General features: G+C 44.5%; 1 protein-coding gene and 1 long non-coding RNA gene across 15 annotated transcripts in view; one reads left to right on the top strand and one right to left on the bottom strand.

Moving 5' to 3' along the window:
* NIM1K (NIM1 serine/threonine protein kinase) overlaps nucleotides 1-20,021 on the top strand; it is a 63,723-nt gene that overhangs the window by 37,719 nt on the left and 5,983 nt on the right. For 7 of the 14 annotated variants that reach the window (XM_038535177.1, XM_038535176.1, XM_038535180.1 and 4 more), the window contains exon 2: nucleotides 9,278-10,295. In XM_038535177.1, the coding sequence (XP_038391105.1) occupies nucleotides 10,004-10,295 (292 nt within the window). In that variant the 5' untranslated portion in view covers nucleotides 9,278-10,003. Of the gene's footprint in view, nucleotides 1-2,036; nucleotides 2,147-8,617; nucleotides 8,899-9,277; nucleotides 10,296-11,433; nucleotides 11,450-13,059; nucleotides 13,206-13,313; nucleotides 13,696-13,790; nucleotides 13,947-20,021 lie in introns of those variants that run through there. The other 7 variants (XM_038535186.1, XM_038535187.1, XM_038535188.1 and 4 more) reach the window with 7 other exon arrangements.
* On the bottom strand, nucleotides 1,403-14,171 carry LOC119874752. The gene is made up of 2 exons (XR_005358505.1): nucleotides 13,749-14,171; nucleotides 1,403-2,553 (listed from the first exon to the last, which is right to left on the bottom strand). It is a non-coding gene; the product is annotated as an uncharacterized LOC119874752 (long non-coding RNA).

Here is a 20,021-nt window from a genome sequence, read left to right as displayed (position 1 = left end):
TGGATCATACAATATTTCTATTTTTAGAGGAGCCTCATACTGTTTTCCACAGTGGCTGCACCAATTTATACTCCTACCAACAGCGCACAAGAGTTCCTTTTTCTTCATGTCCTCGCCAATACTTCTTATTTTTGTCCTTTTGATTTTAGCCACTCTGATAGGTGTAAGATCATAGCTCACTGTGGTTTTCATTTGCATTTCCCCAATGATTAATGATTTTGGGCATCTTTTCATGTATGTCTATTTGCCATCTGTATGTCTTCTATAGAAAAATGTCTATTCAGGTCCTCCGCCTATTTTTAATCAGATTATTTGTTTTTCTTTCGTGTTGGATTGTAGAAGTTCTTTATATATTTTGGATATTAACCCCTTATCATTTATATCATTTGTGAGTATCTTCTCTCATTCAGTAAGTTGACTTTTTGTTTTGTTGATGGTTTCTTTCACTGTGCAAATGCTTTTTATTTTGGTGTAGTTCCAACAGTTTATTTTTGCTTTTGTTTCTCTTGCCTCAGGAGACATATTTAGAAAAAGGTTGCTAAGGCCAATGTCAAAGAAACTACCTCCTATGTTTTCTTCTAGAAGTTTTATGATTTCAGGTCTTACATTTAGGTCTTTAATCTATTTTGAGTTTATTTTTGTACATGGTGTAAGAAAGTGGTCCAGCTTCTCCTCTAACAATCATTTTTAAAGATTAATGTTTGTTCCCACTTAAAACTTTAAACCTCTTTAAACATTTCAAACTGCATCTATAATTTAATTTATTTCATTTCCTTTTAAATAAGGTATTTTATTTCATTAACAAAATACTTCCAAAATACTAGTAATTTTTATAAATATAATTTATACATATAAACAGGGTAAGCCTTACACTTTTCTTAAATACATTCCTATGCTATTTATAAACAATGAAATTTCAACACAAAACCACAAATGTAAACCAATTTTTCAATTCTTTATTTAAAATTAGAATCATGGGTTCCTGGGTGGCTCAGCTGGTTAAGCATTTGCCTTTGCTTCAGGTCATGATCCCAGGGTTATGGGATTGAGCCCTGCATTGGGCTCCTTGTTCAGTGGGAAGCCTCCTTCTCCCTCTCCCTGTCCCTCTGCCTGCTGCTCCACCTGCTTGTGTGTGCTCTCTCTCTCTCTCATAAATAAAATCTTTTATTTTTTTAAATATTTATTTATTTATTTATTTATTCATGAGAGACAGAGAGAGAGAGGCAGAGACACAGGCAGAGGGAGAAGCAGGCTCCATGCAGGGAGCCTGATGCGGGACTTGATCCTGGGACTCCAGGATTACACCCTGGGCCGAGGGCAGGCACTATACTGCTGAGCCACCCAGGGATCCCCCTAAATAAAATATTTTAAAGAAAATAAATAAGTAAAACTAGAACCACAAAACTTTTTGTCACTTTATTCTGTTAATTTTTCTTTACAAGTATATAAAATACCAATTTCATACATCATCACAACAAAAGTATTAATACTATGGGATTTAAGTCTCCTAAACATCTCTGGTTTTGACAATAAATCCTCCCAAGGTTAAAAGATACTTGACCACTAAGTAGCTACTATGTCATTCTAGATGTCACAGAGGCAGGCATCTCCCAGCCAGTCTGCCACATTTGTGGATTAAACTCAACTAATCTGTTTCTATTCTCTACTGAATAGTTTCACTAATCTTCTTGGGACCCAAACTCCTACAGATATTTAATAGACAGTTGAGTATTTTATAGCTTTGTCTAACTCTGAGGTCAGAGTTGTAAGAAAAATGCCAATGACAGATATGCTGTGAGAATGAATTAGATGGTTAAATAAGCTTCATAAACACTGAATTGAACAAGCAAATGAACAAAACACAGACCGTGTTTCATAAACACTGAATTGAACAAGCAAATGAACAAAACACAGACTCGTGCATGTGCATGAGTGTGTGCTTTAAATATCACAAGACTATAAGGTACGAATGCAGATAGCTGAGTGGTATCACATGTGCCTCTCCCAGGTGACCTCGACTGTGGACCTCTGGATGACCCTCCCCTTTTCTTCAGGAGATATTCCTAGAAAACCTGGAGCCGACTCTGTAAATTGGCAACCTGAATGCCAAATCTGGCCTGATGGTTCAGTTTCACTTGGCCACACGGTATTTTTTAAATCTTTAATCTACCATTTAAAAGTTGAGAGAGTTCACCAAAAACTTGATTTCCAGCTGTTTTTAAACAAAGGCCAGACAGAAATAAGCCTGCATTCTAATGTGGCTACTCTGGCCGGAACTGAGTGTGGGCTTCTTCCTCATGCTTGGGATGGGCATTAAGCAAGGTATGGGCAATGCACTGAGCCTCATAGAACACCTGCGTGGCCCTCTAGGTAAATTTGAGTTTGTGACCTTGATGGCTGAAGTTGACCTTGATGGCTGAGGAAACCTCAAGGGAAGTTGAACTCCATGTGGGAAGAGCTGATGTAATAAGTCATCAGACTGGGTGGATTGGCCATGGATGGTGGTTATAAGTGGATTGGGGGACACCGAAGCTGAGTGGCCAGAAAAGTAGCCTGTAAGGTCAAGCAGAGTGAGAGATAGTGTTAAGAACAGCCCTCTATTCATTGCTAGGGCACACCCAGTTCTCCTTGATTTTCCACTTGCTTCAAAATTTCCCAACTGCCCCCCATGGAGATCTTGATGTGTGTTGAGAAATAAAGAGCTAAGGCCAAAAGCTAAGACGGTGCAAATGATTTTAAGTGGTAAAATATATTTTTAAATGAAGCCTATTTGTTAAAGATTCTCCCTGAGGGTGCACCATGCCTGAGAAAGAATTACATGGGATTTGTCTATCATTGCATCTCGTTGCCACACAGACAACCCAGCTTTTCCTCTAAGCAAACCAGTGCCTGCCTGCCCTTGCCAGCCAGTGAAAAGGTTGTCTGAAAGCCTTGCTCAGAAATTTTGTAATTTAAACTCAGACAAAGAGAATAAAGGCCAGATGGTTTTCTTTGATATACTCTTCTTCACAGTGGGTTGCAAGTCAAGAGAATGAATTACTTAAGGAAGTTCTGTTTTCTTTCATCTTATTTAATGCATTGCTATTCAGCAACAGTAAGCTAATAATTAAGGATGGTCCTGCCTCCTCCAGAAGCTTTGATCTATACTGATGTGACTCCATGTTTTTGGCTGGTTGGGTTTCTAAGCTCTCATTTACAAAATCAAAAGGGCAAAAAGTAAAACCCCCAACAAATGTCTCTGAGAAAAGGGGGATTTCATCTGCAATTAGGTATGTCATCATTTCCATCATTTGCATGATGTAACTTGATGTTTCGGGGACACTACTAGAAAGTAATCTAGATAGAAGCTATTTATAGCAACCCCACAACCTGTAATCAGGACATCTATTTCCAAACATCTAAGAAAAGTCTTAGGGGAAAAGATTACGAATGCAAACAGTATTCATTATACACATACCCAAATGGGATTTATCTTTCCATTAATTTTTTTCTTCTATTTTTTTTATTCTATTGGACTGAGAATCATTACTACTTTTGAAATTTGTTGGAAATTCAGGGCAGTCCCGGTGGCTCAGCGGTTTAGCGCTGCCTTAGGCCAACAGTGGAATCCTGGAGACCCAGGATGGAGTCCTATGTCGGGCTCCCTGCATGGAGCCTGCTTCTCCCTCTGCCTGTGTCTCTGCCTCTCTCTCTGTGTGTGTCTCTCATGCATGGATAAATAAAATCTTTAAAAAAATTTTTTTGTTGGAAATTCAAGTACAATAGGAATCTAAATAGGAACCATGTCTCATTTTACTGGGGACACAATAGTGTGACTCTAGAAATTCTAATAATTAGATGTTGGACTTCCTGAGTTGATCAGCTAATTTTCTTCCTTTTTTCCTCTATTGTTCATGTCTTCTAGATTTTTTTCTTTTCTTTTTTTTTTTTTTTTTTTACAAATGTTCAATCAAATGATTTAATTTCACTTTAGAAAAGAGCTCTTTTTGGTTCTCTGAGGGTTTGTGTGTGTTTGTTTTAGCATTTTGTCCTTGTTTCTATAGATGCAATATCATTTCTTCAGTCTTCTGCTTCCTGCCTTGCTTGCTGTTTCATTCAAGTTCTTCTCAGTGGTTGTTTTGATTGAGTGCGGTTTCTTTCATTTTGGAACCTTTCCTCAGGTGGTGCTTCTCAATTGGACATTCATTCAAAGCAGGAGGCACTAGAATCTGATTGGAAGCCCCCTGGCTGCAAGTGAACCCCACACCTGGGGCCTTTGTGTTGAAGAATCTGCAAATACTGGTTTCCGGAGATCTTTTCTCTTGAGAGCTATTAGGTTTATCCAAAAGAGGAATCCAGGGCACCCAGCTGGCTCAGTCAGTAGAACATGTGACTCTAGATCTCAAAGTCCTGAGTTCAGCCCCACAATGGGGATAGTTTTTACTTAATAAAAAACAATAGGGAAAAAAAAAAAAAAAGAGGAATCCCCTGCCTGAAGATTATATACTTATTTCCCTCCATTCTAAAAACTCAGAGTGCAGGGGTACAGAGAAAAGGGAAGGAGGGATCCCAGAACCCAGAGTCCGACCAAACCCTCTGTCCTGGGCCCTGTGAGTGGGAGGAGAAAGTAACCACCTGGCTTTGAGAAGGGGCTCCTGCTCTTACCGCTCCATATTTCAAACAATTCCTGTTGTATTTTGGTCTGCTTCATCCCTCCATACATGGAGGTACTTGGTCTCTCATAGTTTGAAGTGTTTTGAGCATTCAGATGTTGCAGTTTTTGTCACCGTCTTTGCCAAGTTACTCATTCTCCTCAATTTGTTTTCCAAGCCTGCAGAAACATGTTGACATTTCACTGGGCTGCTCTCCTTTCTTTTATTCTCTTTGTTTTTGTGAGTTTATACCCTTTTTCCTACTATTCCTATTGTGGATTTTTGGAAGGAAGTAGAAATAAATGAAAGTATAAATTTTTCAGTATTTAGTCAGAATTCCTAATTATGTTTTGACTTTACAAGCAATCCAATAGAGCAAGATTATTGTGTAAGATTGCAACACATTACATATTTTTGATTTTCTAAGTGTAAATACATGCACATGGAAAAAATGTACATCAGTTAAAAGAGTAAATAGTGAAAAGTACACTTTTCTGTCACTTTGATCCCCAGTCCAATTCTTTCCCCCCCAGATACAGTAATTATTGTCAATTCTTTAGGGATGCCCTCCTCTCTTACACTCCTGATACCACATTTATATACACTCTTCCAATCTCTTAGCCATATATGTTGGATATTGTAACTCATTCTTTTTCAAAAGTGCATAGTAATCCATTATGTACATATTATCATTTATTTAACCAGTTCCCTCTTGATAGCCACATAAAAAATTTCTAGTTTTTGCTGCAAAGCAATGCATTAATGAATATCAATCTAACGATCCTCATATTAGAAATAGGTATATTTTTATGCAGTGTGCATGAGTTAACCTCAGAAGTGGAATCACTGAGGCAAAGAGTATGTATGCATGCGCTTTACTAGTTACAGCCAAATTGTCCTCCAAGCACTTGTACCAATTTATAATCTCAGTAGCAATAATGACAGTTCCTGTTTCCCCAGACCCTCTCTCACCAGTGCATTATCAATGTTTCTTTTATTTTTAAGGTTTTATTTATTTATTCATGAGAGGCACACGGAGAGAGGCAGAGACATAGGCAGAAGGAGAAACAGGCTCCTTGCAGGGAGCCAGATGTGGGATCATGCCCTGAGCCAAAGGCAGAGGCTCAACCACACAGCCACCCAGGCATCCCTGTTTTAATGCTTTTTTTTTTTTTTTTTTTAAGATTTACTAGTGCATTATTTAAAACTTCTTTGTAGTTTCCAAGTTTATTGGTAAAAAATCTAATTTCAGTGTAGTTTCATGTGCATTTCTTTGGTTGTAAGTGGGGTTGAACATCTTTTTCTATATTATAGAGCCATTTGTATTTTTTGTGAAATGTCTGCTCATGTTATCATTTTTTTTCTTTGGAGATACTTTATTTTTCTAATCAATTTGCAAAAATCACTTATCTAAAAATTAGATCTTTGTCTATCATGTGTTGGAAAGCTTTTCCTACCGGTTTATCATTTAATTTGCTTTATTTGGGGCGCCTGGGTGGCTCATCAATTAAGCGTCTGACTCTTAATTTCAGCTCAGGTCTTGATCTCAGGGTCATGAGTTCGATCCTCACATTGGGCTCCATGCCTAGCATGGCACCTACTTAAATAATAATAATAATTTGCTTTATTTGTTTATGATACCTTTTGGCAAACAGTTATCATTTTATGTAGTCAAATTTAATGTTTTCTTTTATGGCCTTCTCTGAAATCATAAAAAAATTTCTTTTTTTTTTTCTAGTATATTATGGTTTCATTTGTTTTACATTTGCTCAAGTGACCTATTTGGAACTTATTTTGGAGTAGGATGAGTTAGGGGTTCAAATTTTCCAGTTGGCTTGCTACCTGTTTCAACAAGTTGGAGTTCATCCTCAATACAAACCCACTTCAACGTTTTCAAAATTGCCAAAACTCCTTTATCTGATCTAAACAGAAGATTAACTATCTCCCTAGCCACTAAGGCAAGACAATTGGTTTCAAGGCCATTGTGCAAGAAATTTAATTTGCAGGTAGAGGGTATATAGTGCAAGATAAAGCCTGACACTTGATAATTGTGCCTAATCCTGTATTAGGAAGAAAGAAGGGAGGAATTCCTGGGGGCACCTGAAGTTAATCAAGGTAGCGAGTCAAAACCCAATTGTAAATCCCTGGCCTGAATGGAGTTCAAGAAACAGAGCCCAAATCAGGAGAATGGGGGAACCAGAAAAGCAGAAAGTCCTGACCAAGCATGAGAAGTCAGAGAGCAGGGCAGCCCCTGTGGCACAGCGGTTTAGCGCCGCCTGCAGCCCAGGGCCTGATCCTGGAGACCCAGGATCGAGTCTCACGTCAGGCTCCCTACGTGGAGCCTGCTTCTCCCTCTGCCTGTGTCTCTGCCTCTCTCTGTCTCTCATGAATAAATAAATAAAATCTTTAAAAAAAAATTACCTCTACTAAATCATACCCAAATGCGACAGTTGATAAATTGGTATATTAATTCATTCCTTCTTCATCAAGCGTTTATCAGATAGATAAGTGGCAGGCAATATGCTGAGCTCTGGGAGATAGAGGGATAAGGTACAGGTCCTGGCTCTCCAGGTGCTTGTCTAGCTGGGGTACAAGTAGGTGAGGTGCAGAGATGGTGCAGTGGTGAGGCACCCCGAGCGAGACAGGCATGCCCAGAGTTGTGTGAAAGGCCCAGGAAGGACACAGAGCCAAGAAGTTCTTCATACAGCCTGCTGGAACATGAGATGGCCAGCACTGCTTTCCTGTCTAAAGTCTTTACTCTCTTTATATAGGTAAAGCTAAAGAATTATAATTTCCAAATTATAATTAATGCCACTCCTCTTCTCATCTGTGTGGTAACTTTCTGCCAGGGATCTGAGGAGACCTAGTGCCACTTGATCTTCATAGAGATTCTTACTCTGAGGTCGGGTTTCAAAGGGTCCGTTAGCCCCTTAAAATTGGATGCAAATTGTGTGCGCATGCTTTTTATTTCTGGGGAATAGGGTCATAGATTCCCCAAGAATCTCAAAAGAGTATGTGACCCCAGAAAGCTAAAGAACCAGTGACTAGATTTTCTTCAACCTAATTAAAGATCTTTTATCTTAAAGACATCTTTTAAAACGTCTTCACCAGGGGCACCAGGGTGGCTCAGTTGGTTAAGCATCTGCCTTCTGCTGAGGTCATGATCCCAGGGTGCAGGGATCAAGCCCCGAGCCCCATGTTAGGCTACCTGCTTGGCAGAGAGCCTTCTTTTCCCTCTCCCTCATACCTGTCCCCCTGCTCGTGGTAGCACCTGCTCTCTCTGTTGAATAAATAAATAAAGTCTTTAAAAAAATAATAAAACATCCTAATCAGACTATAACCTAGAGATGTGTGTGGTTACTAATGCCTGGCCCCTTTTACGCCTTTATCCCTGATCTTCCAGCTTCCTCACTGTCCAAAAAGAGGAACAGAGCTGGGCGGCAGTTTACTTTCCCATCTTTATCTTTATTTGGCAACCCCACACATAGCATAATAATAGAAACATCTCTGTACTTAATTGTAATAATGTGATATCATCAAACAGAATCAGAATTCACATTTCTGGGGCACCCGGGTGGCTCAGTAGTTGAGCATCTGCCTTTGGCTCAGGTCATGATCCAGAGCCAGGGATTGAGTCCCGCGTGGGGTTCCTCGCATGGAGCCTGCTTCTCCCTCTGCCTATGTCTCTGCCTCTCTCTCTCTCTCTCTGTCTCATGAATAAATAAAATCTTAAAAAAAAAAAAAAAAGAATTCACATTTCCAAAGCAATCTCTCATGTTCACACAGGTTTTGGTTCAGAACTCTCAAATCCAAAAATCAAATTCAACACTCTTTAGGTAGGACATTGTGTTCTGTGCTGAGGGAGTGAGGAAGGGAACAAGACATACAGATGAATTAAACCCAGTGCCCACTTTCACGGAGATGGAAAATGCACAACATGCTGTGGGAATTGAGAAAGTGATTATTTCTTACTGTACGTTGCAGGAGGAAAAGTCCTGAAGATGTTTATGCTGGACCGTATTGCTTTACTGCAGAGGCCACAGACTTAGCCCTCCTGCAACATTACCCTTGGCTTCTGCACCTTCAGAATGAGCTGACTGGCCTGGAGGCAAATACCCGATCAGAAATACATAGAAAATAAGCCTGGGAGAAAAATTAGCCTTTATCATGGAATGGCACATAAAGAGTGGGAACAACCATTATCAGAAAAATTGTGCAAGAACATACAGTGTAACAGGAAATAGAATACATTGTTATTTGAATCAATGTAAGGATTTTGGAAAACTGATATTAATAGGAAATCTTTATCATCATTAGTACTGTATTATTATTTTAAAAGTCTGGCTTTAAAGCAATTAAAGGCAATATGTATATTTTCCTTAATGTCAAGAAACAGAAAAATAGTATGGCTAAAAATATTAACAGGCTGTGAGGGCTTTTCTAAAATGTAGATCGAGGAGTGAGTGTATGTTCACTTTCTTCCTACTAAATCATATACAATCAAGCATTTACCACTGATAGTCACAACTGAAATTTGTGTGGTGCTTTTTTTTAGATCAATGCTTACAAGGCAGTTTCATGTTCGTTGTAAATCCTGTGCAGTACATTAGCATAGGCTAATAAATTTTCTTATTCTCTCTTCTTAGGATGAATCAGCACCTGCCAAATTTTTGAGACAGCTCACGGCTTAGAGGAAGGCTCATCTAAATAAAGGCCGGCTAAAGTGACATTGCAGGGACTTAATCCTTCTCGGGCAGCCCTTGTGACCAGAAGGCTGATTTGCAAGTTTCTTCTTTTCCTGGGGTCCAGATCATTGGGTCCCTGGGGCCCTGCTACTCGCCAGCAGAAGTGCAAAATGCAGGAGGTCAGAGCAGAAGGCCAGCGGCAGGGCCCCGGGGGCCTCCGAGGGGCTCTCACAGGCCAGTGTGAAAGATCCTCCAGCCATCAAAGGAAATAGCAAACTGGAGCCTTTGTCCTGGGACCAGCCGCCCACCACAGAGCATCAGACCGCATGGGTGGCCAGAGGGCTCCTGGAGGCTGAGCAGGGAAGTGGTTATGGTAACTGGCTGTGAGCGCGCCTGGACGGGGAGAGCTGGGAAGTGCGCCGTGAAGGCAAGTGTGAAATGTCCCGAGTGATGGGGGCAGCTCTTGGCTTGGCTGCGCAGGCCCTGCCGGCCTGTTGGCCTCTGCCCTCCTCCTACTGAAGCCACCGGGGGGGCCCCCTGGCTCCGCGGGCCACCTGTCCCGCTCCCGGGGCTCCCGCAGGCCCAAACTCCCGCCTCCCACCCCTGGGCCCTTTGCACCGCCCCGCACCCTGCCTGCCTTCCCATCGGTGCCTCTGGCCGGGCCGGACATGTGAGCCCGCGTGGACGATGACTGCAGTGTACGCGAATGGAGGCGGCCTGGTGACCCCCCACTATGCCAGGTGGGACCGGCGGGAGAGCGTGGAGAGCGGCTGTCAGACGGAGGGCAGCAAGGAGGACGGCGAGGGGCAGCCCCGCCAGCTGACGCCCTTCGAGAAGCTGACGCAGGACATGGCCCAAGACGAGAAGGTGGTGAGAGAGATCACGCTGGGGAAACGGATCGGCTTCTACCGAATCCGAGGAGAAATTGGAAGTGGGAACTTCTCCCAGGTCAAGCTGGGGATTCACTCCCTAACCAAAGGTAGGCGCTGAGCTTCCAGGATCCCCTCCTGTGGCACTGGGACAAGGGGAAAGGGTTAGGAGGCCAGGGCCAGGGCAGTGGGTGAAGGAGGCCCCATGGGACGCCAGCGCTGTGCCACACACCTTCCATCCTGACCTCGGTTAGTGTTCTCGGGAACCTGTGAGGTCAGTATTTTTATTTCCATTACCAGAGAGGGAACCTGAGATCCAAAGAAATTAAATATGGTTTCAGCAGTTCAATCTCGAAAGATTTTCACTCTAAACGTTCTCTTGCTTATGGTGTAGATGAATTCACTCAACGTTGAAGGGGCCCTGTCCTCTCCAGTTAGGCCTTGGAGAAGTGGAGTGGAGTGTGGCTTGGTTCGAGGCAACTCATCTTCCAAGTCCTTATTTGTAACTTCTGTGTATGTGCATCTGTGTCTGTGTGTCTATGTGTCTGTCTGTGTGTGTGTGTGTGCATGTGCATGTGTCAGTACTGATACACAGGAGACCTCCCAGGTCACTATTATGAGGGGATATAGCAGAGTTCAGGCTCCCCTCCTCATCCAAGGCTGCTCCTCCTGCTATATTTGGGGAAATGGCTTTTGATCTCAGGACTTCTCTGCTCCGGTCTACTCCGTACTACTACTTCTCACGGTTGCTTGACTCTTTGCTCTCTACCAGAGACCACGCTGGCTTGGCTCCGGACGCTCTGGACCCCAGACCAGCAAAGCCCACCGCTCTGGCCTCAGGGAGGACCGATGCAGAGCGCCCAGCTGCCCTTTGCTGTCCCAGCCCAGTGAGGGCACTTCCCTGTGCCACCTGTAACTTAGCTGAAGCCTGGAGATTGTAAGAAGGGAGGCGGAAGGCAGGAAAAGACCACTTGCAACTTGGTATCATTTACCAACTTCCTAAGGCCCACAGACTCCTCCCTGTCCTGGCGAGTATATTTCTCACCTGTACTGACATTTCTCACCTGCTACCATATCTCAGTGCTGCTCTTTTCTTATATTAGAGTTGCCTTTTGTTTTCTTTTCTTCTCTAACCCTCAGGCCCAACCCAATATCTGGCCCCTACATAAAAAGCACCCACATATACATACACGGAGGCACTCATACTCCCAAGTCACTGGAGCTCCAAGTCTCCATCCATCTTACTCGGAGACCAAGTGTCCAGGTGGGTCCACATGCTCACATCTCAGCCACTCACCGTACTCAGCCCACTACATGCCAGTACTTCTGTGAGCCTCCGCACCCCGACTCACACAATGCGGCCAGTGACAAGTGCTGACTTTACCCACAAAAGTAGATTGAGTGCTGTGACCTGAATCTAATTGGGACACGTGTTGCCTTTTGGTGGTGCCAGAGCAAGAATGAAAGACCAAGGTGTAAGACACAGGGAGAGGAAGGTTCAGAACCTGAGATAGAAGACGTGATTAGGGAGAAAGAGGACAAGGTGGGGAAAGACAAACCCAAGAGAGGTGCTCAGAAACAAGAGCATGTCCAGCGCAGCAGAGAGCCCACGAGGCCAGAGTCCAACCAAAAGGCCAACGTGAGCTGTTTCCTGAGTGTGGGTTCAGGTGTTAGATTCCAAGGGTGAGGAGGCAGCATGCGTGGGGCAGTGGAGAGAACAGGCACTTTGGGATCGGGCACATTTGCTTCAGGTCCTGGATCAGTCCTTTACGAGGCACTTCTTTGGCCCCTAGTTGCCTCAGCCATAAAATAGAGAGGATTCTTCTCTTAAAATTGTTGGAAAATCAGAATTAACATACACAAAGTACATGGCACACTCATTGGTACAACTTGTTTTGTTTTTTACTTAAATAAATTTACTTCAAAAGGAAATGTAGGGCACCTAGGTGGCTCAGTCGGTTAAGCATCTGCCTTCAACTCAGGTCATGATCCCAGGGTGCTTGGATTGACCCCCATGTGGGGCCCCCTGCCTGGCGGGGAGCCTGCTTCTCCTTCTCCCTCGCTTGTGCTCTCTCACTCTCTCTCAAATAAATAATCTTTTTTTTTTTTTTAAGAATAGTCTTTTTTTTTAAAAGAATAGTCTTTAGAAAAAAAAGGAAATGTATTATTTAAATAATGAAAACTAGTGTCACTTGCTATGAATAGAAGGTAATGGTAAAAACATATAATGGACACTTAATTTTTTATTATTTTTTATATAAATTTTTATATAAATTCTTGTGCGTATGGTGAGAACTTTTCAAATTTACTCACTTAGCAACTTTCAAAAAGTTCTCAAGGAAGATCGCCAAGTAATAGAGAGTAAAACACTCCAACAACCAGTCTGAGACTTTCTCTTTGCCTTACTTGGGAGAATTAAAGAATAACTCAAACAGGAATGATTGTTCCTGGGCTGTGATTCAGTGCTATTTAAGGCAGTTTCTCTGCAGGAAAATCAGTCGGCGCCCCATGAATGGTGCAGGCTCCACTTTGGGAAACACCGACTTCATCCAGTCCTCCCAATTTCGGGAGGCAGCACGGCTTCATGGGGCAGCCCGCGGTCTCGGGCCTTCTCCGGCCCACTGGCTCGGTGAGAGCTGTTCTCTAAGTAGCAGACGGTCATGCGATAAATACTGTGGGAAGACACTAGCTCTGGAATCCGTGAGACCTGGGGGGAATTCCTAGTCTTTCCAACTCTAGCTGTGTGACCCTGAACAAGTTACTTTATCATTCTGTGCCTCAATTTCTTCATGAATAAAATTTAAAAATATAACAAATGTCTACCATGTGCCTAGACAGAGCACACAGTAAGTATTCATTAAATGCTCCTTCTAGCCTGATGTCAAAGAAGTCTGGGTTCTTTGGGCCTCCTGAGTCACACAGCATTGGGTTCGCGGAACAGAAGCCTACTCAAATGAGCTCACGTGGAAAGGGGTGAATCATGGGCAGGGGAACCCTGGGCACCCACAGCAGGGAAGCAAGTGAGTTTCGAGATATGACCCTCTCCATCTCCTCTTTTTATCTGGGGCCTCACGGTTTCTCATTTCTACTTCCCTTGATGAAAGTGTTCTTCATACTTCTTTCCGCAGAGTGGCTTCCTCTGCAAAGTTATCAGAGGACTCACGGCGAAGAATGGTGGTTGCCAGTCCCCCATCTCTATGGTCTCCCAGCATTGTTACCCCTCTCCATCCCCTAGTGTCATTCTGCACCAGCTCACATTTTAAAGAGAGAGAATGTGATTGCTCCCTAGCCAACCGAGGACAGGCCACCGCGGAGCTCAAGGGCACCCCCAAGTCAAGTCAGCTGCGGCCTCTAGGGTCTCGCATCCCACAACCGTGTCAGCAGAGCCTGAGGTCCTAACTAGTGTCTCTGAGAGGGGAGGATAGAGAACACAGCAAATCGACGGACACATCTGCCCTCGAGATAATAACCAGCAGAGTAGAGAAATCAGCACAGGCCAGAAGCAAGAAAGTGAGTCTGGAGTCAGGCTGTGCAGTGAGGAGGGCAGGAGAAAGATGACTCACCCATGACTTCGATTCATGTGATTTCCTTCTCGAATGTCACAGGCTTCTCATCTCCCGTATGGCAAAATTAACTGATTCCAGTTCCTTGAGTTCCAGAGAACATGCCATTTGTCTGCTGTGCCAGTTGGGTGCCTCAGTGGCCTCAGCAACATGCTCTCCTCACTGCCGACCCGCTGCAGTGTAGCCCTGCTGTCAAAGGTTCGGTGTTACCCTCTGGCTGTGGGACATATGTACACAAGAGAGAGGAAGGCCCAAAGCACAGGCAGTGAGAAAGGCAGTTCAACCAGCAAAGTTAAGCAACAGAAAATGCTAATGGCAGGTCACTGAGCAACCTAAAAGTGAATCCTAGACCTCACTTGTAGGCCCATCCCATAGTGGCCTGATCCTAGAGCCTCACCCCACCTCTCTTCTATGGTTCTGCCCTCAGTGAGCCCCATAGTTAGGAGGGAGCAGGAAGGTGACAATGAAGGCAGCTGAAAAAGGGGGTGGAATGGGGGAGCAGGGAGCCCAGATGCCAACAGGTGTGAGGGCTCAGGAAAGAAAAGGGTGGCTCGGGTACCAGGAAGTAGAATCTCTTAGGGACTGGAGGACTTGGCCACCCCGAGCTAAATGGAATAGAAAGTTAGCTGCCACATACCTCCAAACTCTTTACCTCTGAAAGAGGAGATTCATCAGTGGGTGGCTTAGAAAGCCACGCTGGGCATTCCAAACAGTTGTCCCACTGCCCGGCCATATCAGATTGTGTAACATGGATGACAATTGTATAAATGTGGTTCCTGTACAAAAGCCAAACAGCCCAGAATTGTCATCAGGCTTTCTAGGAAATGTGGACTATCTAGATGAGACAATGGAGGGATTCCCAGGAAAGCAGAGGGTTTGGGTGCCAGGAGCAGCAATTAGGACGTAGTTTTAAAAGGGCACCAGCTGTTATGGATGCATCTCTAGAAAGAAGACTCCAGGAGAGGCCTCTGTTGGCTGGAGTTTATTTTTATAGCTAACAGCTCAGATTCCCCTGGGCCTTGCAAGCTGATAGGACAGCTATGAGTCCCCTTTTAAGCTGATTAGAAATTTCACAAAAGACATGATGCACTCAGCTTCTGAATATTTTATGTTCCATCTGCTTTCACAAACAAAAGTAAATGTGGCCACGAGGTGCCCATTCCTTCCTCTGTTGCTGCCCTCCCTGACCTGTTCTTCCCTGGTCTTCCTGTCACCCTAGTCTCACATTTCTAGAGCCTTTCTTTTTTCCCAATTTATTTATGCATCAGTTCATCATGTCCCCCCGCCCACCCCACACACCTTCCTTTTTTAAAAAATATAATTACCTCTCCTGTGCCCACATTTTGTTTTGGGCCTTAAAGAGATGAATGTGATACAGCTCCAACCTGTTAGGAACTGGCGGTAGGTAGTGGAGACAGGATGCGATTGGTAAGTGTTGCTGCAGAGTAAGGCCAAAGGGTGTGCCGTGCTGTGCCTGAGGGCAGCAGGAGAGGGTCATGTAGCAGGACGGCCTGGTGGTAGGTCCTGAGATATATGAAGTGCATGGAGGTATGAGCCAGTGAGGGGAGTATTTGGAGATTCAAAAGAAACCAAACCACGGGGACCCAGAGGGTGATGTAAGCAGGGCCTAGATCATGAAGAGTCTTCTTGCACTTTGGGGTTTGTCATTTAGGTATTGGGGAGTCACTGAGGAACTTTTAGCAGGCAATTAATACAAGTGATTAATATGATCAGCGTTCAGTGAGGAAAGCAAATTGAAGTTGAGGAGTGGCAAAAGTCAGAGAAGCCAGAAAAAATGTTAGTCTCAGGTCCAGATGAATGATGATGTCCATCTCAACTAAAGAAGTGACAGAGGGTCACCTGGGTGGATCAGGTTGTTAAGCATCAAACTCTTGATTTCAGCTCTTTCTTTTTTTTTTCAGAGAGAGCATCTTTCCTGGAGGGTGATCGCTGACCTGAAAGAAAAAAGTCATTGGCTGCAGATGTAGGGGAGAGGTGGCTGAGCAGAGGGGACGGCCAGCCTAGGGAGAGAGTGCGCCGGTATTGGCCCTGGAATGGCCAGGGTGGTGAGGCCAGGGGCAGCAGCCACCAGATAGTGTGGGGTCATCATATCACAGGAGGGACTCTGGCTTTTCCTCTGAGTGAAACTAGAGCCCTTTGAGGGAGCAGAGAAGTGACATGATCTGGCTTATGCTTTAATAGGATCACCCTGGCTGCTCTGTTGAAAATAGACTGCGAGGGGTCAAAGGCAGAAAAAGAGAGATCAGTTAGGAGCCTACTGCAGTTATCCAGGCAGGAGACAATGGTGGCTTGGAGCAGGAAGGCAGCTGGGGTGAGGTGCTCGGAAGTGGCTGGATTCTGGCTGTATCTAGAAGGTAGGGATAACGGGATCTGCTGACAGATTCCAAGTGGAATGTAAAAGAAGATTCAAATACTCAAAGATTTTTGGTCTGGACAAGTGTAAGAATAGAGTTTCCATTTACTGAAATTGGGAAGACTGGAGGAAGAGCAGGTTTGGGGAGGCGGAGATCAGGAGCACAGTATTGAACGTGTTATGTCGTGCATACTTGTTACACATCTGTTACACTTCCGTGGCAGAGGCCATGGGTGCCTCACCCACATCTCCCAGCGCCTTACCACCTCGGGGCATGCAAGCCTGACCTCCCCATGCCAGGTTCTCCGTCTCCTTGCCTCTGGGCTTTCTCTGGCTGCTGGAGCCTGCTCTTCCCGTGTGCGTGGGAGGCCAGAAATAGAGGGAATTGATATCCCCCAGAGCAGCCAACCACCAATCACTGGCAGTAGTTGATGTATAAATACCCCAGGCTCCTGTGATATTTAGGCAGAGTAACATTTAGCAGGACTGACTGGTAACTTGCTTGGTAACACACTATTTATTGGCCGTCTTTCCCATCTCTGTTCCTTATTCTTGTGCCTGTATTTCCTAGGTTACCTCTTTTGTAAACTACTTACACCTAAATCCCTGCCTCAGGCTCTGCTTCACGTGGAACCCAAACTAACAACTAAGTGACAAGGTCGTGTAGGCGGACATGCTTATGCATCTGGAATCACTGAGGAAATGATTGTAGGGAAGGAGTCCAAGGACTATGCCTTTAGGTAGCCAACATCCAGAGGCTACGGAGATGAGAAGGACACAGCCTTGGAAGTAGAAGAGGCAGGAGAAAAGACAGATACCATGGGATTCACTTATATGTGGAATCTAAAAAACAAAACAGACATATTCTTAAATACAGAGAACACAGGGTGCCTGGGTGGCTCAGTCAGTTGAGCATCCAACTCTTGATTTTGGCTCAGGTCATGATTGAACCCTTTGTCAGGCTCTGTGCTCAGTGGGGAGTCTGCTTGAGATTCTCTCTCTCTCCTTCTGTTCCTCCCTCTGCCCAAATAAGTAAATCTTTAAAAATAGATAAATATAGAAAACAAACTGATGGTTGCCAGAGGCGAGGAGAGTGGGGGAATGGGCAAAATAGGCAAAGGGAATTAAGAAGTATAAACTTCCAGTTATAAAATAAGTCACAGAGACGAAAAGCACAGCATAGGCATATAGTCAATAATACTGTAATAATGTTATACGGCGACTACTTACCGAGGTGAGCATTAAGAATGTGTGGAACCTGAATCACTATGTGGTCTTCCTGAAACTAACATAACATCGTACTCAACTATGCTTCGGTAATAAAAAAAAAATAAAAATAAAAATAAATAACTAAAAAAAAAACAGGGACACCTGGGTGTCTCAGGTTGTGATCCCGGGGTCCTGGGATCGAGTCCCACATCAGGCTCCCTTTGGGAGGCCTGCTTCTCCCTCTGCCTATGTCTCTGCCTCTTTCTCTCTCTGTGTCTCTCATGAATAAATAATAAAATCTTAAATAATAATAATAATAACCAAAGAGAGATAGGAAAAATGCCAGGAGTGTGTGTTGCCCTGGAAACCAAGTGACAAAGGTGTTTCAAGGAGGAGGAATAAAGCCTAAGAAATGACCATCAATTTTAGCAACTTGGGGGTCTGAGTGGTCACCAGAGTAGGGTGCACATTCCCTAAGAATTGCGCAAGATAATTCACTGATGAGGGAAGGCAATATTAGAATTTCCATTTATATTTATTTGTCCTATCTTTTCCATTTCTATGATTATATATATTTAAAATGTCTGTATTAGTAGTACATGTATATAATTTGTAAATGTATATAAAAGTAGTGCTCAAAAATATTTATTGATAAAGCCAATCAAAAGCCAATTTTTTTTTAAGATTTTATTTATTCATGACAGACAGAGAGAGAGAGAGGCAGAGATGCAGGCAGAGGGAGAAGCAGGCTCCATGCAGGGAGCCCCATGTGGGACTCCGTCCTGGGTCTCCAGGACCACACTGGCCTGAAGGCGGCACTAAACCCCTGGGCCACCGGGGCTGTCCCTCAAAAGGTATTTAGACCAATACCCTAAAGTATCAAGGTCTTTCCTGCTTCAAGACCTTCTCTCCTTCTCTCCTACACATCCTGACCATTAGAACCTACCCTCATCACTTCCCCATCTACTTTCCTCTAACAGTCAGATTTCAGGGAGAGCCTTCCAAGTCTTCCCTGATCGCCAGACTAGGGGTACACCCCCTTTATGCCTGCATTGCCTCCCACACCCTTAGCCTGTAAGCCAGAGACCTTCCACCTGCCTCTCCAGATCCACTCTCCACCCCTCATTCTGCTCTCTGCCCCGGGCTACAGCCAGTCTCCTTAGTTCTTTGGGTTCCGGTTGGCTTTGGTCTCTCGCAGAGGACGGAGGAAGGAGCAGGAGGACCTGCTATCTGTTCTCCCAGCTTCTCGCTGTAAGGTTGGCTCAGCCTAGCTATGTGTCTGGAAGGAAGGTCTCAGCTCCTCTCACGGCAAATTTCTTTACACAATATTCTGTGTTCTAAGGTCTCTTTTCTTCCCTTGCCCCTTTGCTCCCATAGACATGTTTTGCTTGGTCCAATCTAGGTTTAAAATTTTGAATTTGTTGCTGACACTTAGTGATTGGAACATTTGCATAAATTCAGATGTCTGGCTTCTCTTGAAAAAATCAGATTTGACAACACTGGAGTTGTTTGCCCTAGGGCATGCACTCCTCAGACTCCATAGTCCCCACTACTCCCTATTGCCTTGCAGTAAGCTTGCTGCCCTCAGACTCTTCACTAGATTTGGAGAAAGGGGAGGGTTACTTTCAAATGTGTCTACACTTTCTCTCATCTGCCAGCACCAAGAGGGTCCTCAATCTGGGATTGCCATAGTCCCCTCCTTACCCACCCGCCTGCTCGCAGGCCTATCCTTCTATCAATTTCCCACAGTGCAGCCAGAGTACTCACTCTGGTACGGAAATCAGAGATCACACTCTCCCTTAAAACCATCTTCCACTCTCCTACAGATAAAGGCTGCATTTCTTAAAACAGTCTCCAAGGCCCTGGGTTTTCCGACCCTGCCTACAACCCCAGGCTGGTGTGGACCCACTCCCCTAAGTCTCTGTGTCAGCACAGCGGGCCCCTCTCAAGTCCGCAGACACACACCCACACGGTCCCTCGCCCAGGCCCAACACTCATGCTGCTCCCACAGCCACGTGCTGGGCCTCCCTCCTCCACCTCTTGTTCACAGTGTCCTTTCCCGGGGAGGCCTCTCTGTTCTATCTGTACTCCTCCTTCACAGTGCTACACTCGTCATCTGGGCTTTTTTCAAAGTCTTTGTCCCTCGCTGGACTGTAGGAACGGTGTCTTCTTTATCGCCTGGTACTCGCTTGTACTAGTAGGTACTCGCTTGTACTCACTGAACATTTGTTGAAAGAGTGGATGTGGAGACCTAGCTCTTCATGGAAGAGCAGTTCCTGCCACTCGGCAACAGTTCAGAATACTGGGCTTTTTTCTGTTTTTCATAAAGATTTTATTTATTCATTCATGAGAGACACAGAGAGAGAGGCAGAGATACAGGCAGAGGGAGAAGCAGGCTCCCTGTGGGGAACCTCATGTGGGACTCAATCCCAGGACCCTGGGATCATGACCTGAGCCAAAGGCAGATGCTCAACCACTAAGGCACCCAGATGCCCCAATACCAGGGCTTTTAAAAATGTTTCCTGTGATTACCCATTTATGTTACCAAGCATGGCAACAATCTGATTGAACGCAGAGTGGAGGAAGCAGGTCGGGAGAAGTGAGACCCCAGGGTCCCCAGGGCACAGGGTTTAAGGAAGCTCGTCCCCTTGCAGCCCTTCTCCTGCCTTTCTTGGGTCCAGGCCCTGGGA

This window comes from Canis lupus, chromosome 4, assembly GCF_011100685.1.
Source record: "Canis lupus familiaris isolate Mischka breed German Shepherd chromosome 4, alternate assembly UU_Cfam_GSD_1.0, whole genome shotgun sequence".
Lineage (NCBI taxonomy): Eukaryota > Metazoa > Chordata > Mammalia > Carnivora > Canidae > Canis > Canis lupus.
Note: the sequence above shows the minus strand (reverse complement) of the source record. Positions and strands in the feature narration are given on the sequence as shown.